The sequence below is a fragment of the Trachemys scripta genome, chromosome 13 (assembly GCF_013100865.1).
Source record: "Trachemys scripta elegans isolate TJP31775 chromosome 13, CAS_Tse_1.0, whole genome shotgun sequence".
Classification (NCBI taxonomy): domain Eukaryota; kingdom Metazoa; phylum Chordata; order Testudines; family Emydidae; genus Trachemys; species Trachemys scripta.
In genome coordinates, this window is record NC_048310.1 from 20,073,643 (window position 1) to 20,098,047 (window position 24,405).

The window sequence follows — 24,405 nt, forward strand, 5'->3', positions numbered from 1 at the left end:
CCTTTCCTCCAGTTTGTTCCTGTTTTTTTGGCATCATAGCTTTAATCTACATGCAGTACCAGTTGGAAAAATAATTACAGTTAAAAAACAGTACAGTAAATTCAGAGTGAGTTTTCTCTTACCTGCCAAAATTCAGAGTTGTAGCTGTGTTTGTCCCAGTACATTAGAGAATATCAGCTATGAGATAGTCAGAACTCCCTACAGCGATGTCTGCCATGTTAGGAGCCAGCGTCTTCCCACTCCTAATTCATGCTTTCCATTTGCTTTTTCTTCATGGACTTTTAACTTCATGGATTTTTAACAAGAGCACAGTATAAGATGTTACACACACACACTCACTCACTCACACTCACACTCACACTCACACTGACACACACCTATGTGATTGCAAATTATTCACTCTTCCTGTTCCGAAGCCTTAGATCTTTCTCCAAGTTGGAAAGGTGGAGGGAAGAAAAAGGATAGAACTACTCTTCCATTAATATTTGTCTAAATGACATAGCAGGAAACTTAATATACAAAGAAATATACAAATAATAAATAATTACACCTTTCATGTGTCAAAACAAGAATAATTGTTCATATGGGAACCACAGATTTTTTTTTACTATGACTGGATATAGTTTTGATACCTAAGTATCTGAATTTTAGCCAATTATATAATAAATTGAGAAACTACAATAATACATTTCTAATCTGCTTCTAAATTTGTTTTGTTCTGTTTGAGTGATAACTGAATTCCATGAATCTGAGTTCAGGAATTTCTCATTACTCTTGACCTTTAATACATATTTAGTGTCTGCATATTGGTTTAAATGTGTGACATAATTGTCTTAAAATATGCAGGCAATAATTAGTTATTAATATTTATGTACAAATATATAAATACCTATAGAGAGGTACTCTAAGGATCACATATATATAATCATATAGCTTTATTCTTTCTGCATCTGAAAGCTATTTATTTCTGTTTCTGAAGGGAAAATGTCTTGTAAGGATTGCTTTTAGGAGGGTCTCACTGGTAGGTTATAGAACGACAATTAATAGGAAGGAGTCATGTCTTGGCTGAGCCTTACATATGTGTTTTTACGCTTTAAACACAGTGTGCTTCTACAGAATGCTCACATTTTTAATTGTGCTAGTTTGATGATAGCTGAGACAAGGACTTTCTAATAGAGATATTCATTTTGTATCGAGACCAGCTTTAACCTTATAATATGTTTCTGTTAATGAAATATGTGAGTATAATTATTTGATTGTGAAGAATTTTAAATCAATAAACGATAAAAGATAATGTAAAATATTTGAATGATGCTTCTATCAGATGTTTTTCTTTTCTGAGTTAGGACATAATTGTTTCATAGCAAACACATGTGTACGTATTAAATAGCCAGAATCTAAACTTCTCTTGAAACTTCAGAGTTGGTAATAACAGAAGTTTGGGTTTTTTATTTAAACTTACAGTGTAGATTTTATTTACAACTGAATATTTAACAGTGTATTGGGTGAGGCCTACAGGCTTGAAATTGCACTTCTATGACTTTAAGCATCCCGTCTTTGACACCTTGTATCCTGTTCCCCTTTCTTTGCTATTTTTTAACTTACTGCAACAGATGAGGGGTTCTTAAACCATCTGTTAACCTTTTTTCTCATTTTTTTTAAACATGTAGAGTCGCTCAAGGCAAGAAGACCCAGAGCAAGCTAGGCTGAAACAAAAAGCAAAGGAGGTAAGCAGAGCTAGAGATCATTACACTTGACATTTCAAGGCTTGAACATATTAATTTTTTATGCCTTGCTACTTGTATATCGTTAATAAAAATCTGACTAAAACTTTTAGGATGTATTTGTTGCTTTGCCTTTGATCTTAATGTTTGCAAACTAATACATTAATACATGTGAAGCCTAAGGAGATTTTATAAGAGAATATTTCCATACATTACATTTTCATTTCCATTTTAGGTAGCTGTAGCTTTTGTTGGGTTGTTGATGATGACAGCGGCATTAGATTTTGGTGGAAAATGTATGCCTTTGTCTTTCTGTAAAATGTCACTTCCTAGAAATGTGCTACTTTAGTTACTTGTTTTTGTAACAATTAATGTTTTTAAGCTTGATGTTTTATTCAGTCATCATTCTTAGTTCCTGTAGTCTAAAAATAATCAAATAACTGCATTTGACGTTTTGATATTATAGTTCTGTGAGGTGCTGAGCATCGTTTATTCACACTGAATTAAGGAGCCTGCCTCTTGCTTACAGTTACCCTATGTACTTAAAAGGATCAAGTCATAACTTTATTTAGAAAGACATAAAATATCTATCTGTTAAATGCAATTGTTATTTAAAAAACCAATATCAATAGGATACCCAGCAAACCCTGATCCCTGTTACCTGAAGTTAAATTCCATTAATTGTATTAATGAAGTCCATTAGGAGATAATATATACAGAGGTATTTGTTTGACAAATATTTTACCTATTTCCCTGTTTTTCCCGATTTATATTTGCTCTGTGTGGTCAGTGTTTTATAATTCCCATAGCTATACAGATCTCATGTATATAGGATGAGAAGCAAAAAAGCTGCTCTTTTTTGAAGTACATAGATGAAATATATATTAATTTCTTCCATGGCATGAATTACTGTGAATAGATATGAAATATGTAATGAAGAAGAAATGTCAAAAAGAGTTCATTTAAACTTTTTGCCATGGGTAGCTGCTTTTCTGGACTAAGGATTTTGAAAATATTTTAAAAATTTCACTAATCAACTACTTTCCTGGAATTGTCATACCAGCTACCAACAAAGATACTAAGGCATAGAACAAAAAGAAAATCAGTTTTGAAAATATGTAAAAATAATTGAAGTTAATGAAATGTAGCAAAACTGGCTGCTGAGATTACCACAAAAGCTATTCTACTGTTGAAAGTGAGAATGAGGCACTGTTCAAACATTTGTAGTTCATACTGCCTGCAAAGCTAAGCTGGTTAGTAGATTTAATTATTTTGTTGTTGTAAGTAAACAATCCTAGAAATATTTGCCATTCGTTGGCGGTATGGAGCCATAGTCTCTCATTGAGTGCTCTTCTTACTAGTTAATTGGTAGGCAGCGGAAGGAAAAATGATTGTCTCTTTTAGTAAAAATACATGTTTTAACAAGTAATCAGACTGAAATAAGATGAATTCTTTATTGCTGTGCTGAAAGACTTACTGTCTAGTAGATTTGGTTGCTATTGCTCTGAGCATCTCTTCTTACTGAGAAGTAATTTTGATATACATTGCATTTCTTGATCCACTAGGGGGAGTGATGCTGTACAGACTTGTGAATAGAAGAAAACGTTAAAAAATAATAATCTTGCTTTATTATTGAGTTAGCAAATATTTTGGTGGTAATCTAATTAGTAATGCTCAGATCAAACTGCTGTGTGACTTTAAAGTAGTAATTGTTCCTGAATATGGTAACTTGTTGGAATGAACAAATGAAGAATGAATACCGGGTTTTCTGTTTCAGAATGCTGCACCCTGTTCTTTTGTACAATAGCCCTGCCTTGTTTCCCACCCTTCTAATTAAAGTGCATAATTTGCTGGCTCTCTGCCTCTGTCTGAAGTTGAATTTCATTCTACATATTTAAAACCATATGACTATAAGATAAGACTCATTTTTCAGTAATTAGGGTTCTGAATTTTTTTCTTCAATTTACTGAGTGTCTTTTCACCTACAAATATTTAAATATATTTAATATATATTTAAAATATATTTTGCAATGAATGCCCCCAAAATGGGTGGAAAGTACAAAAAGTAAGTAGGAGTGACATGTCTTTTAGTTTAGCTTTTTTTTACATGTAGTTTAGTTGGATCAGTTGCTGAATGAATACTGACATAGTCAGTTGCATTGGTACTACTGAGACAAAATGACCGACTTTGTAATACAGAAGATGATATACTAGTGGCCAGATGGTAGTTGGGGCATTATATTATCTGAAATTAAAGACCTTGAATTAACTTTTCAAAAAAAGTCTCAGTTTTATAACTTCTCTGCCAGCTGGTCTACTTTTAAATGTGCAGATGATCTATATTCAAGAGGAGATTTGGGTCTCCCTCCAGATTTTGTGAACTGATGAAGGTGATGTCGTTAGCTTTATGAAGATTAGCTGAATTGAAATCAATATTTCCCTAATTTATAAGAATGACTTGAATGTTGGATTTTGAAGACACTTGTTGCTCATTTGCCCTTCTGGCTGGGGGTTAGACACTATTATTTAGTCAGGTATGCTGAGAACCCCCAAGTCTCCTATTTTATGCACAGCGCTTTGGAGCTTAGTCTTATTTCCCGGATAGTGTTGGGGTTTGTGAAGCATAATTGACGTTTTATGCTTGTAAATCCTAAATTTGCTCTTCTTTTGATAAAGATTTGAGAATTTTACCATTATCTGGAAGGGTTTGCAGGCTCTATAAATCTATAATGTTTCAGGGCTGTTGATATACCTATATTTGAAGGGTGACACCAGCATATTCATTCTATTACCCACCCAAACATTTTGACATTATCTCTTCATCCTCATTTGTAGGGTGATCAGGACTGTGCTCTGGATCCATCTCAGGTAAACTCAGAGTCAAAGTGGGTGGAGATTTTAGAAGCAAAGAGAAGTCCAAGGTGTGGGCACTAGAAATAAAGACAATGATGTGCAGAGATTGGGACCAATGCGGGAGATGAGAGAGAGAGATGAAATCTGAAAGGAGTGGCTCAGCAATGGTTTATGGGGAAGACAAATCTAAAGGATGAAATACCTAGTTTTAGAGTTGAGAAGAAAGATATCAAAATATAGGAAAAAATTATAATAGGAAGAGATAAGGGAAAGAAAAAAATAAATAAAAGCAAAGGGTACTCTTTTATGCTCAGGACCTCTGGACAGTCACATTTTCTTTAAACCAAATTAGCTCAAACCAGTTTTAAATTTGGATAAAAAAACTTATTAAACATAATAATTAACCTTGTTATATATAGCCCTACCATAGACACTGTCTGTGAAAGTGAGTCTTTATCTACACACAGGCTTGCATTGTTTTAGACATACTGATGCAAACTCCTGTGTGGTCACTCTTATTTTTGTTTGAGTGGTCTATTAAGGTTTAGTTTAAACCTGTTCCGAATTGATGTAAGCTAAATCAAAATAAGTGTTCAAGCTGGGGTTTACACTTGTTTAACTTTTAATTAAAATTCATGTCTTCATTAAACTGGTGCAACTCTCCTTGTTGACAAGGACAAGACGGTGACCAGTAAGTGTATTTTAATGTTAAACCTATTTAACAAAGTGATGCAACATTATCTTTAAGTTAGTTTATTGCGAGAAAAATGCTCCTCTTCACTTGTATACTGATCTACAAGAGTATTTAAACCTAGGCTACATTCTGAAATAAGAAAGATTCAGTGTGATTGTCAGTTCAACCTGTACAAGGAATAGCAATATTTGTGGACAACATTTACTTTTTATTACATTGTTAAACCTTTCAAAATCAAGTTTTAAAAAATATGATGGCAATTGTTCAGTCAGTTGAAAGAATGGAAAATCAACTACAAATATGTATTAGAGAAATGAGTTCTCTAACGTTCATAAAAAGGGTTCATTAAATAGGACATAAAACAGACTATATAACTGCTAGCAAGATTAGAGGAAGATTAGGAATAACTGAGTCAACACATAGTAATGAATAATATAAATGGTTTCAAAGAAAGACAGAGGTGAGATCCTGAGCATCCTTTCTGTTATGGATAACTTGCTATATGTTCAGTGTCCATTAACTGAACTTCCTATTTAGACTGAAAGTGAAGTAGCTGAATTTGTTTAAATAACCCCTAGGCAGAATTTGGTCTCAGATGCACTGTACACCATGGGTGTGAAATCTTGGCCCCACGGAAGTCAGTGGCAAAACTTCCATTGGTTTCAGTGGGGACAGAATTTCACTTTGGGCAAGTCTTCACTACAGGGGGGGTCGATTTAAGATACGCAAATTCAGCTACGCGAATAGCGTAGCTGAATTCGATGTATCGCAGCCGACTTACCCTGCTGTAGGGACGGTGGCAAAATCAACCTCTGCAGCTTCCCGTCGACGGCGCTTACTCCCACCTCCGCTGGTGGAGTAAGAGCGTCAATTCAGGGATCAATTTCTACCCGCCGATTCAGGCGGGTAGTGTAGACCTAGCCTTTGAGTGCACTCCAGGGATATTATCTTTATCTGTGCCAGCAGCCCACCTTTTTAATATTTGCATAATAGTAACAACACATCTGAAATGAGAAAACTCTTCCAGGGCGTTTGTTGAGGATGGGGCAATAGTTGTGTCACGCACACAGCCCTTAGTAAAGCTCCCTCTGCTGGACATTCACTAGGTTGCAGTATTCTGTCCCAACCCATGTGCTATAAGCTTCTCTTGATTTGAGTAGGCTCCGATACTGTCTTTCCTTGGCCTGTCTGGCACATTTCCAGGGCACAGGTTGTCAGTCTGTTACCCCATTGCAGAAATTGAGCTACATGGGCCACTTGCCCTGCACCCCCAGGAACAATGCTGATCCCTCAGCTTGCCCCATAACTTAAACACACCCTTTCCCAGAACTCCAGCCATGTGGGTGTTCTGGGTTTATAGTTCACCTCTTCAAGGGCTTGTGATAGTGAAGCAGACAAGCACACACAGATAGACTTTGCACAGCAGTTTAAAATAAATTACTCTTTATTTAACATAAGGATACAGAGACCTAGAGAGTTGAAAGAATGGAAAGTCAACTGCAAAACACAATTTCCCTGCCTCAGTTTCTTCACCACTCGGTCATTCTTTGAGCATAGGCTAGAGAGTCCAAGATCTTTCCTCTCCCCAGTGCTTCAACATATAGCTTCTCATTATGGAGTCTCTTTCCCATCCTGCCCGCCCTGAAAAAAATGACCAGTGAGAGTCCCTTTCTTTTATAACATCAAGCCCCCTTTGTCAGGTGTCTTCCTGCTCAGTTTCATTTCAAAATCCCCGACTGAGTGATCTGTTGTGTAGTTACCACCGCTCTAGAGTTCGGACAAAAAATCTTATTTACCTTGAGCATCAGTTGTCTCTTTGTCCAAGGGTATACCAGTTAAATGGATGATTGTCAAAGGGTATGTCTACAGTGCAATTAAACACCTGAGGCTGGCCCATACCACCTGACATGGGCTCACAGGGCTTGGGCTAAGGGGCTGTTTAACTGAGATGTAGGTGTTTGGGCTTGGGCTGGAGTCTGAGCTCTGGGACCCTGCCAGGGAGGAGGGTCCCAAGGCTCAGGGCTTTAGCCCAAGCCCAAACATCTGCACTGTAAATAAATAGCCACTTAGCCTGAGCCTCACAAGCCCTCAGCTGGCATGAGCCAGCCACAGGTTTTTAATTACAGTGTAGAGATACCCAAAGTTTAACCTTCTATTGTTAGCCCTGTGCCAGGTGCAAGAATTTCTCCTGTTGCCTTGTGGGATTTAACTCAGCATGGAGGCAAAAGACAGCGGAGAAGGCAAAGACTAGCCTTACAATCAAAACAGAGTTTTCACTCTGACACAGATACAGACAGTCCCCAATATCAAACAGAATTCATAAGCTGTACATAGATTCCTCCAAATTGTCACACCCTGTGTGCTGGCCAATGACTATGGGGATGCACTGACTGCAGACTGCACCTTTTCGTCAGCTATGAGTTTGTCAGGGAGCATGTTTCTCTCAGTGCCCGTGGCGGTGTTATGCCTGCTGCAAACCTCTGGGCATTGTGGTGCCCTCCATTTGGTTGCTACACTTTCTCTGCCTCGCCCAGAGTGGCTTTCATTGTAGGAGGGTTAAATTGCCTTAAGCATCTAGCTTTTGAAATGCAGCCTGTTCTGATAATATATGCAAAAAGTGTTTGGAAAGGATGTTAGATATATTTGTACACAAATCTATAACACTCCTCACTCTTAAAAAAAAAAAAAAAAAAAGTTAGGTAGACTGTCGGAGCACTGAGCACACGCACATTTTACAAGGCTTTAACACTGACATGGAAATATTAAACCATTCTTGTTCCCATACTAAAAAGAAAAGTTGCTTCTGAGCTAAATATTGTAATTCTGATTCAGCTCAGGATATTTAACTATTAAGAGATAAAAACAATTCTACAATATATAATTTCTTAACATTGTATTGATAATTCCTCAATAATTCCGTAGTAGTGGTATTTGCTTGTATATAGATTCAGATTTACTGCAATTATCCCTATATTCAGATTTTGCTGAAAACCAAAAGCGTAAGGAGTTTGGTAAGAAACCATCTATTCTTTCTTAAATGACTTTTATAACAAATTATTTTCTGTCCAGGAATTGAGATCCTGAACAGAAAATAAGTTTAAATTAAATCTCCATTTAGCTCCCTAAATCATCTGAGGGTCAGAAGATTTAAAGAAAGAAGGAGAATCTTAGGAATTTGATCTTGGAATAGTGATTGATTTAATGCTTATTTGACCAATAATGGTGAATCTAAACTGGAATATTCTGTAAATGTTTTTCTGTACCAGTTCTGTCAATACTGAAGCTGTTGTATAGATGGGGTACAGGCATTTTTATTACCATGTGAGCAAGGTTAACAACACGGTGGTAAAAACAACAATAACAAAAGAACAAAAAAAAACCCAAACCAGACAAAAATTTCCTGTATATATTATAGCTTCCATTGTTTGTCACCTGGTGGAGCTACCTAGTGCAGAAAAATACTTATAAACTTTTCCAGTGTGGACAAGGACTATAGAAAACACCACAGGTCTGAATTTGGCCTATTAAGTTTTCCGTTATGTTGGGCAGTTGCCAATTGAGCTGATTTTTAGTCATTCCTTCTCTTTATCAAGATGATAGAAAAAAGTTGTATTAAGACAAAGGTATATATCAGACAGCCAAGCTTTGGGGTAAATGGCTTTCTTACAGTTAAAGTTCCTGTGACTTCCATTCTGTGAAAACTTGCTACTCAGTGATTCTGGCTATGTCAAACAAGATACTCCCATGAAAATAATGCTGCATTATCAAGCATACTAATTGGAACTATTTTTACAAGATTTTTGTTCTTTTGAAGGAAGACAATATCAGACATGCAGTATGATACCATGACCAGCACAAATCCTGATAAATTACTTCGATTGTCAGCTTTTGGGGGCAGGGCAATATATCATTATATTTGCATACAGAGTCTAGCATAATGGAGATCTGATCCTCAACTGGAACCTCTAGGTGCTACTGAAATACAAATATTAATATCTTTAACAAATAGTTAAATATTCTCCATAGATATTTTTTTAACTAAAGATCTGCAGAATTATCATATTCTGCTAAATTTCCAAGGCTAAAACACAGTCTAGACCCCGATCCTACATTTATGTTTGTGTGTGACTTTAGGCAAGAGTGTGTCTTACTGAATTCCACAGAACTGTTCACACACATACATGTTTGTGATATCAGGGACCAGACACTTCACAGCATCTCTTGCAAGGACAGAGTTATAAAATAAAAGAACTGCTTCGTTGGAGGGTAAGGTTGTAGTTCCTATTCAGGAATGGGAGATTGGATAAAAGAAGGCAAAATGCCAAGAATCAAAAGGAAGGTCCTAATCTCTTTCTTTGTGAAGCAGGAAAGACTAGTTTAGACAGGAAGTGGATTAATTGGGGGTAAGCATAAAGAGAGAGCTTTTTTGCCTTCCCTCTACCCCAAAGTTGTCCCAAGCTGAGGATTGCCCCTTTCAGTCCAGGAAAAATCTAAACTACATCCAGTCTTCTCCCATAAAACCACACTACTTCTCCCCAGAGAGAACAATGGAGGTGATCCATAGTTGGAGATGGGTTTTTGTCTTCCTAAGAATCATCCAGTGTTGATCACTGCAACAGACAGGATACTGTTCTTGATGAGCTTAGTGGTCTGATCTGGTATATCAAATCCTATATTATATCCATGTAGTGCACATAGATTTTTGTGAAACACAGAGTGAAACAATTTATCCTACCTCATAAATGTTCATTTTTTGTGAGACACTGATTGTAGTTCTATTGTAGTTAATGTTTTAGATGTTAATTTTACTTCAAATTATCTGAATTGGTACAAACCAGTGTTTGATCTTAGTGAACAAACTGTATGTTTTGGGATTTGGTATCCCTTTAGAATGGGGGTCTGAAAAAAAGTTTCTCTTGTTTACATATGTGCATTTAAACTATAATATAGAAACCATAAATGCTTCACATTTTAATTGACACCATCACTGGCATCAAATGCCATTGTTAACTAAATGTGATGAGAAATATCGTGTATTGTCAATTGGTACTGATACTTAGAATGTCTTGTTTTGGTGGTATCAATCTATCATGATTTTCCAACTCAGGAAATATTGCGTTTACAAAAGATTCAGACAGCAATGTCAATTAAGACAGATATTTCCAATCAGTGAATACTAATTATGTTTTTTAAAAAATCTGTATGGTTGAAGAATTAAAAATGTTTACACAGAAGGTCGCATCAAATTTGATTATCCATATTTTTGCTATGAATACATTTATTTATGAATCAATAGTTTTTCAATTAACAGGATAACAGCTGGAACAATATAAGTGAAAATTAGTATCCTTATGTATACATTTTTTTGCCCTAGTCAGTTTTCCTATTATTTAAACTTTAAGAATTAATTCTTAAGATTCATGCAAAGTTTTAAAATTAGAGTCTCAAAAAGCATTATTACCAATTAAGCTTGATTTTTTTATTGTACATATTTGAAGGACAGACTCTTATTGTTCGTTTGTTTGTGTTGTGGTTTTTCCCTCGTTACAAAACTGTAGCTACACCAATACAAAAAAAAGTGTAGACAAAGCTTTAGATTTAGTTCTAGGAAAGTAGACACAATCCCAGGTATTTGAGCACTCAATCCTGTGATGTATATTTAATATCAACATTTTATTGTGCTTATAGCAGTGTTATCCAGCGGATGGAGAACAGGAGGCCTGGGTGCACTCGTTCTCTCTCTCTCTCTCTGGACTAATTAGATTCTGTCAGTGATTATCATATGGTGTCAGGCTTCTTAGATATATACATGCTATTTAAAGCTCCAAAATACAAAGACAATAGCCATATTAATAAAACATTTTGATGAGTTCCTTGTAATAATTGATAGGCTTCCAAGGGAGATTGTGAAATCCCTGTCATTGGAGGTTTTTAAGAACAGGTTGGACAAGCACCTGTCAGGGATGGTATAAATTTAAGCACGGGGGACAAACTTGACTTCTCGAGGTCTCTTCCAGCCCTACATTTCTATGATACTGGCAATTTGTTTATCCCAGAACAGTCATAGGTGATAGGTGTCCTTGTGGGAAATAGGAAACTCTTAAGCTAAGTAGAAATGTTATACATAAAATGCAAAATTCAGTTACTGCAAACATAGTTCTATAAGGAATACTTTTTAAAAAGTCTAATATAATCATTCATTTTAATTTATCATGTGGTCACATGTACCATACTTTAAATATTTGCACAGACATGCATGTCTAATAAAAATATGATGATCTGAAGTATTTTACTATCCAGTGATCGATACAGTATCCAGCTGAAAGAATCTAAATACCATACATTGGTTTATATTTAAAAATATAACTAAATTTTATGTCCTGATAAATTACGCTTACATTTCTTTTGATAATTATTTGTATACCACCAGAATACAAAGGAATTATCATATTATTTTGTAGTAGTGGCCCATCTAGTTAGTGTCCTGTTTTTGAAAGTATTCAATACCAAAACACACACACACAAAACCACACCTATAGTTGACAATTATGGAATAACCTACCCACAAGAAAAATTTTTCTTACTCTGATCGGTTAGTGGTTGGCTTGTGCTTTATAGGCAATTATGAAGTCTCCACCTCAGCAAGTGTACAACCTAAAGCTGTGATCCTCCAACTCTTTCTGTACAGGTCGATAGGCATGAAGTCAGTAGGGCTCCACAAGGGCACAGGGGGGCCACTCATAGAGAATTGAGTACTGTGGCTCTGATTCAGCAAATGCATGTGCAGGGGCTCAGCATTATGTATGTGAGAAGTGGGTCAGGAAAACAATGGTAAATAAGAGGAAACGTGTACCTTTTGGGGGGAGCGCAGTTTTCTGCCTACAGTGGAATGTTAACAGGTTGTTTGCAGACTAGATATAAATTACGTATGTTCCCATGGTAGATTAGTTTTGAAAAACTTTGCAGAAAAAGTGACTTTTAATACTGAATAATTATGGAACACAAAAGGAGAAGAGTATGTCTTAAAGTTATTAAACTTCCATTCTGCATAAAAGTTTCCATGTTTGTCTCTTAGTTGGGAAGATTGAAGTTTTGAGTAATATATCTTTGAAAAAAATAGTTTTTCACTTCTGGACAGTTATTCTCACTTTTTGTCTATTCATAGTTCAAAAACTGATATATTGTAGCCACTTATCCTCAATTAAAACTATTGCATAGGACAAGCTGGAGTGTAAAGTTTTTAAGTAGAGCTGTTCTGAAAGTGTCCGCAAGAACAATGGCTGTTACAAACTCTGCTCTACCAAATGTAATCTTTCATTAAAAAAAGAGAGAGACATTTCTCTAGATATTTCATTGTGAAAATATCTTTCACATTACACACAGATTGATGGGGGCTCAATCCTGCAAACCCTTACTCATGCAAATAGTCCCATTAAAGTCAACAGGGCTACTCAAATTTGAGTTAGCAAAATTCGGCCCTAGGCTTGTGTGTGTTCATCACTATAATTTTTTTTGTGTTAAAGAAAACATCCCATTCCAATATCTGACTTCCCCCCGTTGAAGGAGGGACAAATGATAGCACAATCTTCACGCCCCCTCCTTTCCCCAGCACTAAGCCTTAACAGCATCACAAGAAATAACTAGCAGTACAGGTCTGTCACATCTTACGCTGGGGTTACGTTCCGCAGTCAGTGCGTAAAGCGAAAATTGCATATAGTCAAAATTACATTGAGTGTAATGGCGGGCGGAATCGCCTGCACTACAGGTACAGTATTAAAATGGTTATTTTTCTCTTTTTTTTGTTTTTGTTTTTGCTGACCACGTAAAGCTGAAATCGCGCATGTTGAATGCGCGTAAGATGTGACAGACCTGTACTCCCCTCAGCTTTAGAGCTACCAATTATTTCTCCCCACATATGTTTGGAGAGGAGTGTGTGGCTGGAGAGGGAGGAATGTCGGTTGCGGATACTTTTGAACACTAGGGTTGACCACCTTTCTAATTGCTGGTAATAGGACTCTCAAGGCCCCACCCCCATCACAGACTCCTTGTCTCTTCCCCCCCCACCCCATTGCTTGTTGGGTCATCTCAAGGAGCCTGCCTGCAGCTAGGAGACAGCCCCGACTGAGCAGGGGCTGGTGCGGGTTAATGACCGGCGCCACAGTAACTGGACTTTTGGTTTGGGCGCCATTGAGGGTTGCCAGATCCCCGAAAACTGGGCACCTGGCAACCCTAAATGGCACCTGGACATGGAAGCAAAAAAACGGACTCTCTGGGTAAAAACCAGACGGGTGGCAACCCTATTGGATACTCAGGTGAATGGGCTCAAAGAAGAGCTGAGGAAATGGCATTCTCGCACCTCCATGCTCCTTGATCTGCAAAACTAAGCTTGTGAGTTGCATCTTCCTAGCAGCAGCAGCAGACTCATCCGAAAGTTCCGTCAGAAGCATTTGGGAGTGCATGCTACTCTGCTTCCTCTCTTCCAGAGGCTTAATCTGCACTACCACTCCCTGCAGGGAACATGCTGAGGTTGAATTTTCAGCCTACCGCTTGGGAAAGACAGGCAGTGGCACGTTACCCCACTGCACTTCCTCCCCACAGTAGAGACTGACAGTTGGACTTACTTGATGCTATGGGGGGATAAAATAAATAATAAGAGTCTCATTTGGCTCAAGACAAAAATATGGAAAATCATAAATCTTTATTTTCCACAGACACCATGGCAGGCTTTCTTCCCTACTGATCGTTCAAGGTGTGTGTGTGTGAGACTTTAGAATGCGATAGCATGTGTCCAGTTTAATAGGTGGGAAGGGAGCAATTGTCAGCGGCAGCTTATTGCTAGAACCCAGGACAGGTAGCTGCAAGAGGGGCATGATTTTTCAGATGTTTTGGTCTGAGAGTCAGGCCTCTACCCTACTGTGTATAAACTTATATTTTCAAGATGTACTTCAGCCTCTAGGTCAAATCACCTGTTTCCAGTCCGCTCTATACACATTGGCCTCAGATTCAAGAGTAAACCCATGTGAGGACTTTAATTCTGCCACTGAGCTAGCGTGTTTGTAAGCCCTGTTTGGCAGCCTCTTTGTGCTTCAGGCAGCACACAGCTACGAGCTTTCATCTGCCCCCAATCCCCCTAGGCACATGGATTAACCTGAGAGGGCTGAGAGGCACCTTAGTAAATCTTCTGTTCCTCTGCCCACTCAGTCTGGGTACTGCACATTGCACCGGCAGCAGGCAGCTGGCCATCAGCAATCGGCTGCATACCTCCTGCTGACACATTTTTAGTCTCTTTAGTTCAGGGCCCAGATAGAAAAGTCTATCCCCAGTCCACCCTGATACTCCTGATACGTAGTGGAAACCCCCTCTACCTGATAATAGACTGGAAGCACAAGTGTCTGTTCTAACATTCTACAAATAATGGCCATTATTTGGCAGTTTATATACTTGGCATATACTTAGTAGAGCAGACTGAAGTTTTCTGTGGCAAATGGTATAATCATCTCCAACCGGCAGGTGAAAGATGAACAAGTATACAGGGGCAGAGTTAAGCTTGGTGTTCGAATCTTTATAGCAGTCATTGAGACTTTTTTACAATCTGTTAGTGTTTCAAAGGGCAATTTAATTTCAACCTTCATTCTGTCAGAACAGGTGTAGGGTGTTTTTTTTTTTGTTTGTTTGAGATTATAACATAACTTTTTCTTGTGCATCTCAAAGTGATTTATGAAACATTAATGAATTAATCTTCACAACACTTCTGTAGAATATTCTCTTATTTAACAGATGGGTAAATGAGGCACAGAGGAGTTATGTGATTTGATATACAATATGTCTGTCTCTGTAGCTGTATACAATAGTCTTCCCATGTGCCTTTCCAGCAGGAAACCCTGCACAACAGGATTTGGCCCTTAATTATTAATTTTTTGAGGGGTATATATTCCTGTACACATTGGTAAAAGTTAGTTTTGGCACAGGTATTTTTAGTAAAAGTCATGGCCAGGATGTGGGCAATAAACAATAAATCGTGGAAGCCAGAGACCTGCCGCCCAGGGCTGAAGTCACGGAGGTCACGTAAAATCACGGAATCCGTGACTGACTCATAGCCTTAATTATCATCAATATCAGTCAGTTTAACCCAATAAAATATTAACTACTATTGGTTAGATTACAGGTTGTAATAAGGGTAAAAGTTAAAGTATCATTTTCTGTGATTTGTAAAACACTAGACATTTCTATCTATATTTAGATGCATGCATAGCTTTCTAATCATACTTAAAATACAAACCAGGCAGTTGATCATTAATGTGTCTGGGGAAGATTAAAAGTGTATTGCTTTCATTTGCTGTTTTTAGTTTAGTCTTTGTATTACAAATATTTTGTGTTCTCCATTAAACACTCTACTGATAGGCACATCATCTTAATTGAATAATGAGAGACTGCTCAGCGTGTTGTTGATTTAAAAAAAAAAAGTGCTTGTTTTCCCTCTAGTAATATTATTTTTTAAAAGTAAATAAATTGCATTATTACTATTTCTAATGTAAACAGCGTGGTCAGTTTTCCCTTAAGTGTATATTTACCAGATATGGATTTGAATATCTGTGAAATTTAGATGTCTGAAGGAAGGTCACTCATTTTCTTTGTGTTATTAGGCAGTTTAAGTAACAGTTCATAGGATTTCTTGTTTCTATTTAGTCTTGAAAGAATATTGTTGAAGCTTGTGATTAGCTTCCCTGTTTTGACTTTGGGAAAGTCAGTATGATGTGAGATACAGAAGGGAAAAACTGGAACAAGGGTCCTATATGTTTGTTCTGTTTCTTAACTGACGATGAGCTTCTGTTGACTGAGCTGTTGCTAGTTCTTTAAAATATCTCTCAATATAATGTGGGAGAGAAGAGAAGCGACTGAAAAGCATTACAAACTTTTGTGTATAAATGCAACTATAGTTAATGACTGTATGGTCTTATATACAGTGTTGTTGTAGCCATATCAGTCCCAGGATACTAGAGAGACAAGGTGCGTGAGGTTAAATCTTTTATTGGACCAACTTCTGTTGGTGAGAGGGAGAAACTTTTGACAAGCTCGAAAGCTTGTCTCTATTACCAGCAGAAGTTGATCCAATAAATATTATCTCACCTACCCTGTATGGGCTTACACAGTTAGGAATAAGTGCAAAAATCTAAACAAAACTCTCAAATCTTCTTTCAATTCATATTGTGACTCCTCCATCCCATTCCTTACTACCCTGCACATTTCGTTTCACAAGTAAGCGTAATTGCCGGTATATACAAAACAAAAACGTTTTGTGCCGTTAAACCAAAAACACAACATGTAGATTTCTGAAGAGCCTTCTTAATCTTTATTTCTGACATGCTATCAGTATTATTACCTTTAAAGGGGTATTTCACCCTGTGTGACCAAAGGTTGTATTCACCTGTCAAACCACATGAAAATCTATTAACGGCCCGAAAGATAAGATTAAGAAATATCTGTCCTGCAAGAAGTGCTCATAATATCTGGCAAATATGTCAGACAAGTCAAGTAGGCTTTAGGGAGGTGTCAAAGATACAAAATGGGAAATTAGACTGAACATAAAAAATCATGTGTTAATTGTATTCAGGAAGATAGTAGAGAGAAAATGTTCACTTGATAAGAAATATGTATGAAATGAATGTGAGTGTGATGGGGCCAGTACAGATTTTATGGGAAACTATGTAATTTCAGATTTTTATTTATTCTCTAACTTTAAACATGTAATTTTTGGTGGTAATTTTACAAATCTGGTTTAAAAGATGTTGTTTGGAGGCATAATTGATACAGAAGAGGTTTTTTGTTTTCTGAGAACACACTTTGTCGTTTAAAATAGTGGCGTACCACAGGACTTGCAAACAACATTGGTATTTTAACACATTTCTGCATGTATTTTTAAATAGTGTATTACTAGTGTCTCAGTAGGAGGAAGTGTCTTCTGGAAACCTTTTTTCTGGAGGAGAAGGTAATGTGGACATTTTCTGCCATCCCAGCAGTTAGTGCTTTCATTTGTCATTTTATGTTGAATGCTGGTTTTTAGGGCTGTGGTTAAATTGTGGGAATATATGGTAACTTTTGTTGTAAGAAGGCCTAAAGTCCTGAGTCAGCACAGTGTTTCGTGACATTGGTATACATCTGCCAGTACTACAGAAGCAAAATAGTCCTACTGCTGTACTGTAGCAGTAGAATCTTTGGGGATACCTAATGTGATTTACTAAGAGGTACAGATCAGAAAAGTCACTGAAAGTACATTACTGTCAAAGGTCACTGTCTAGACTACCTTTGACTCTTTTGGCACTTGCAAGCTCCCATTTCAAGACAGATGAAACTAAATACCGAAGATTGATCTCTATATTTAGGTATAGATCTATTATTGATGATTGCCAACTCCTCTTACACGAACACCATAAAACTGCTTGTTTGTGGTTTAACAGTGGTTCTTGGGAAAAAATAGACACAGGTGAGGGGGCAGAGGTTAGCAAGAGAGGACCTCAGATCGAAAAGACTCTGTCTCCCCTTTTCTTACAGGCACAGTTCCACTGGCAAAATCCTGGGTCTCATTTACTGGCCCCTTTAGCCTTTATCAGCCCTAGACATTGGCCACAAGTTGCAACAAGCTAAACCTCTTACCTCTCCTGATATTAAACTTAAAGTACTATTGAGTCTAAATCAATTGTGTCCCCATGATACTGTAAGGAAAGTGACAAAGATCACCAAATGTCTGCCAGTTTAGTCCAGCGGGAAAAATTGTTTTCTGATCCCAAAACAGGCAATTGATGAGACCTGCAGCATCCTAAAAATACGGTCTTATACTACAGCTAAGGGCAGAAGAGGTGAGACCAGGGACGGCTCCGGCTTTTTAGCCGCCCTAGGCAAAAAAGCCACCCGCCGCCTCCCCCCCCCCCCCCCCGCCAGCGCGGCGGGGGGGGGCTCCGAGCAATTCCCCACTGGCTGGAGCGCCGGGGGGAGGGCGGCGAGCCCACCGTGGCTCTGCTCTCCCCGGCGGCCAGAGCGCCGGGGGGAGGGCGGCGAGCCCACCGTGGCTCTGCTCTCCCCGGCGGCCAGAGCGCCGGGGGGAGGGCGGCGAGCCCACCGTGGCTCTGCTCTCCCCGGTGGCCAGAGCGCCGAGGGGAGGGTGGAGAGCCCCCGGCGGCAGGAGCGCTGCGGGGAGGGCGGCGAGCCCAGTCACGGCCCCGCTCTCGGGCCGGAGCACCCAGCTGCGCCGCCCCCCTCCAGGCGCCACCCCAAGCACATGCTTGGTGGGCTGGTGCCTGGAGCCGGCCCTGGGTGAGACAGCCACCAGGAAACTTTAAATATGTGGCGGAGGAGGGGAGAAATCCCAAATGGGTAGTCCCTTGCCTGCCAGGTATGTACTCTCACATCTGAGTGCTATGCTACCTCTCCTGCAGTCTATTCAAGGTGTGTGCCCCCCCCCCACACTGCCCACTGTGGGGGAGAGAGCATTTTTTTTCCCCACTGTGTTAAAAGAGGAATCGTTACTAGATTGCCCTCAGAACTTGTTTGTGATCCTCTGACATCATAAGCAAAGTTAGAATTATGCTGGTTCACGCTTGGGTGGGAGACTTCTAAGGAACAGGTTAACTACTTTTACCTTGATTGAGCAGACTGAGGTCAACTCTACAGCCCTGGCATTGGGTTAGGGAATAGGAAGAATGATCCAGAGCCCATTGATATTGATGGAAGTCTGTTCACTTCAGAGGACTTTGGGTCAGGCCCATAAAGCTGCTGGAGATGTCATGTTTCAGACAAGAAAAGAGAGCAAGGCAGTTTTTGCTAATTGAAGAATCCATGGCACATTTCATGAAAATAGAGGTGTTTGTTTCAGGGTCTGGGCTAAATTCCAGGGATAGTCATTAAAATTGATTAAAATATTCCTCTTTACTCCTATCTTAAACTATCGAATATACTTTTTCACAGCCACTGCGTTCTGTCCCCAGAGGTGTCTGCATTTCAATATGTCATGTGGTCCCAATCCATATTTTACCTAATTTAGAGATGATGTGAGGCTTAATTCATATTTGTAAAGTGCCCTGAGAGAAAGATACTATGTAAGTGCAAAATATGTATTATCCTTTATTTATCTGGTAGTTCTGCTTGTGCTGGGTATAGGCATCATTTCAATTTTTTATGGTATATTGTTTTAATAAATTAGGAAATCTCTCTTGGTCCCACGTATTATTGGTAATGTGCAATTTGCTATCAGTTATGTCAAGTCTTAATTTCCCAAATTTTGAGCACATTTTTTTTGCTAGATGTGCAAGTGATTTTTTAATAATTTTTCACCAAAAAAGGGGAGTCTTAGTCCTGTTCCAATTCATTAATAGAGAACTAGGAGGAAATGGATCTTCCTCGAAGTCTTGATGTGCTGTGGACAACTGGAATTATTAATGCCAACCCAGGAGCTGTTCTCCTAAAACTATTCTACTTCTCCCTTAGTGCAACTCAAGACTCTTTTGATTGTTTCTATTTATGGAAATTTCTTTCAGGCTAACATAGGGCAATGTAATACATGCTTTGACAACCTTGAAAGCTGTTGTTATCTCTATTATACAAATTTCTGAAATTGTCCTTGTTGCATAATTGATGATGGTAAAATTTCTGTAATTTGCTCCATTATACTAAACTTTCAAGAAATAAAAGTACATTTCATAAAAACCCTTAATTAATTTTTAGTGGGGCTGAAGCTATATAAACACAGACGTTCACCAAGACAGTAACACCTAACCAATGTGTCACTAGAGATGGTAGAATATGTGGTGAAAGATGCAAAGACCTGAATGTTTTGCCTAAGAAATTATCTTTTGGCCTGTTTGATTCAGTGGGTTTACTCTCTTGTGTTCATTTTCCAGTGTCTGTTTTTATTCTTTAAACAGTTTGAGTCAAATTCTGCTCTTTCTCACTGATCCAATTCTGGAGTAATTCAAATGATGTCAGTGGAGGTATTTTGGATTTACACCAATTCAAATAAGAGCAGAATTTGGCTGTTTGGTGATGGATTGTATTGTCTCATAGAAGATTTTACATATGGACAGCTGCCTCTTACTGTTACATAATAATGGGGGGTAGGGATAGCTCAGTGGTTTGAGCATTGGCCTGCTAAACCCAGGATTGTAAGTTCAGTCCTTGAGGGGGCCAATTAGGGTTCTGGGGCAAAATCAGTACTTGATCCTGCTAGTGAAGACAGGGGCTGGACTCAATGATCTTTCAGGATCCCTTCCAGTTCTATGAGATAGGTATATCTCCATATATAATTTTCTTATTTAGGTACAGTGTGTATAAAAGTTGGTGAAAAATCAACCCTTTAGATATTCTTGATGTTAGATAAGATTCTATTTTTAATCTCCTATTTAGCACATTGTTTTGAATGACTTTATTTTGGTTTCATTATATTAAGATGCGTAGAGGAATCTAGAGCTTTCTGATCCACCCAACCTCTTGTAAACCTCAGTCTGGTGTGTTTTTTTCTAGTTGTTTCACATTTAATTACAACTGCCTTTTGATAATAATGTGCCAGTGTCTGTAATGTATTTTATGAAGCAAAGTCCTTTGGTGAATTGGTTACTGAAACAATAAGCATTTGTGACAGGTTGTTTGCTGAATACTTTCTCTGTGCATATGGCAGATCATAGTTCAGTTGTTAGCAGATTATCAGTTATGCCTTGATGTTAAAAGAGGATACTCTTCAGTCTGTGTTTAAAGCTGCTAGGTACTGTCCTAAGGATGGTTATGTTGAATGGGATCTAAGAGAAGTTAGGAAAAGCTCGCAAATAATAAGTGAAAACCTACTGAGTGCATTTAAATAATCTATAGGTTATTTTAACATTTCTGTTCAAGCACAGTTTCACAAGAAATAACATTATAGCTCATGAATTTAAACCTTCATTGTAACATGATTTTGAGTCATCCAATTCTGTGCTAAAGCAGTTTAAAAATAATTTTCTAATTTACAGCTGTGGAGCTATTGTTACATAAGGACTAGTATTTATACCCCAGTGTTCTTAAAACTGCAATGGTCCAAGCAGTGAGGTTGTCCAACATTGATATGTTGAGGCAGAAGGATATTATTTCTCCAGTTAGAAGAGGAGGATGGGAAGAGTGTTTATTTTGGGCTCTGCGAGGGTGGGGTATTTGTGGCAAGGTTAATCCACAATTTTGTCCATTTGATGAGATACACTGGAGTGTAAGTAGCAGAGATTATTATGCAACTTTGCTAAGGAGAAGCATTTACTAATGTTGGTACCTTCCACCACTAACTGGTGTAGTGCTTTTAAGGTCCTTAGGGCATAAATCAGGAAATTAATTTAGAATAAAGCATGGAAATTTAATCAAAATCCTACTTGATGTTTGGAGGGTATTTTAGGTGCAGGGGATATTCGTTGGGGGAAGCATAGTGGAGAATTGAAAGATTGAGGGAAGTTTATAGTTGGGAAGAATTCTGTGACAAGGAGTACAATTTGGATTGTCCCATCTTGTTTTCTCAATGCAGATATCATTCTATAATTTTTATTATGATGATTATTGATCATCCTTCCATATGCAAAAGACTGAAATTTGTGGGAATGTATATATACAGAGAGAGCTTTTTATAATGCATAGGACAATAATAACAAAGGTGAAACTACCACACCCATTTTATGGATCCCTATGCTGAGGGATTGATTAGGGGTTTTCAAAACTATAAGCTTAATGTAACTACTGCTCTTTAAAATGGAGAAACAAGGAAGAAAACAAATACTGCCCCTTAAGCAGCTGCTTGTTTTGAGTAGGATAGCTAGCTACTTTTGGATTTTGGAGAGGTGGTATGGTATGACTTACAGTTGGAAACCTTGATTTCTGTCATTATTTATATCTGAAAACAATTATAAGCATAAAACATGAAAAGGAAGAATAGGTTTTACACTGGCTCTCTTACTTTTTGTAGTTTATTTACATGAAATATACATTTTTTAATGGCATGTTGCTATGCTTTTTGTTGACCATATCTGTACACCAGGTCTGTCTGCTTGTTTCCATTGGCTTGTAATGTTCACTAATTAGAGAACTGCTGCATGATTCACCTTGTTAATTAGAGGGACTTGCACACAAAGCCCCTTCGGGCAGTGCGAAAGAAGAGCCTAGCACTAGTGCCCTGAGAAAGCTACAGCCTGTGAAGTAATTCTTCTCATCTACCTTCTATTTTTTATTTGAAATGAATAAATCATTGAGATTTTCCTTGTAGAGTGAGAATGCAAGAATTCACATCTTTGTAAGATGTAAATTATATGTGATCAATAGAAAGGCATGACTACCTTATTGTACTTATAAGACTCCGTAATTTGCTACTTGTCAGTGTATGAAATATTTTGTCCCCACGCTATTTTTTGTGCCCTTCATCTGTAGGAGAAATGAGTGGCAGCAATTTTGTTAGTTATTTCTAAAGATTTAGATTTAGATTATTTATATCTCAGGCATGTTTCACATTCCGAAATAGAATTTGTGTTTTAGTAATGGACTCCAAACACCTCCCCTGAAGTTTTTTGGTGGGGAAAAGAAGTGGGAGTTTGGCTGTTTTCATTCCTAATACTCATTTTTCCCCACTCTTACATTTGCCAAATATAGAGTACTTTCATGCCCTGTGTTCCTAAGTTGAATATAGTTATAGAATAAATTAAAATTGTTTTTGTCATGTCACTTTGACTTGATCAAAACATGATCCAGATTACAAAAGCAGCACAACTATCCCCTACGTTACCCATTCCCCATCTGTTTATAACACTTTAAAAATTAGCTCCAGTGACATTCTCTCTAACCACTTGATTAAAATTACTTATTACAGCCAAATGATTTTTAGTAAATTGCTACATTTTTCTCATTTCCTAAAATGAATGGCAATTTAAAGATACAGATTTCCCATAAGAAGCTTTTGGGCTTGTCTTCACTACCCAGGAGATCAACGCTGCTGTAATAGATGCAGTGGATGTTGATTTAGCAGGTCTAGTGAAGCCCCACTAAATCGACGGCAGAGCGCTCTCCGGTTGACTCTGGTTCTCCAGCTCCCAGATAAGAGTAAGGTAAGTTGATCAGAGAGCGTCTCCTGTCGACTCAGCACAGTGAAGATACCGGAATAAGTTGACCTAAGCTATATTACGAATAGCGTAACTTAGGTTGACTTACCCGGGTAGTGAAGACAAGCCCTTTCTGGTGTTAATACATGTTCAGTGAAGTTTTGTAAAACCATTTGCAAATATTGCATTTTAAAAATAGGAAGGTACCTAGTTTTAACTGAAGATTGTGTGGGTGAAATCCTGGCTCCATTGGCAAATCCTGGATCCAATGGCAAACTCCCCATTGTCTTACTGGAGCTAGGATTTTACTGTATAAATCAGACTTCTGCTGACTGCCATAAAGTAAATAATAGGAACCTAGTTCTTCTGTGGTTCTTAGCAAAGTATCTCTGTAGTAGTTTTTAATTATTTCAAACATTAGGTGTAGTTAAGAGATAGAGTAAAAGTAATAGTGGTGGAGGGTTGTGTTACACAGCAAGAAAGCTATAGTTCAGCAATGAAGAATGTGGGGGTAAAATTCCTGAGCAGATATCATTGTACTCAAAACCACAAGGTACCATGTACATGGGGAATTTAATTACCCCAGTTATCTGTTGAGTAACGCATTTAACAAACATGCATAATGACAGAGGTTCTTAAGAAACATAGAAGAAAATTTTAAGATTAAAAAAGTGAAGACTCTAACTAAATGAGAAACAACCCAAAATCTACTGGTACTTGTACTGATTTACCTGGGAACAGAGGGAGCAAGAGAGAATAATAGAGAAGTTTGGGACTGGTAACTATGAACTTGAGTTCAGCATGCAGATGAACTGTACAAGTGTATTAGAATTCAAGAAAGCAAATTTTGAAGACGGAAGAAATCCAATGAACAAGGTCAAATGGAAGGAAGTATTAAAGTCCACCATTCTAGAAGTCATCTGGGAAAACCCAAAAGATACTGTAATTAAGGTGCAACAAATTACAATTCCTGTGTTAAAGAAGGAATGGTGTAAGTAGGAGTTAATGTGGCTGTAAATATGACCACTCAAAGATCTTAAGTTAAAAA

General features: G+C 37.9%; 1 protein-coding gene across 1 annotated transcript in view; it reads left to right on the top strand.

Moving 5' to 3' along the window:
* LOC117886407 (transcription initiation factor TFIID subunit 4-like) overlaps nt 1-24,405 on the top strand; it is a 209,123-nt gene that overhangs the window by 102,073 nt on the left and 82,645 nt on the right. Inside the window, 1 exon segment of the mRNA XM_034788161.1 lies at nt 1,671-1,727. Coding sequence (XP_034644052.1) covers nt 1,671-1,727 — 57 coding nt within the window.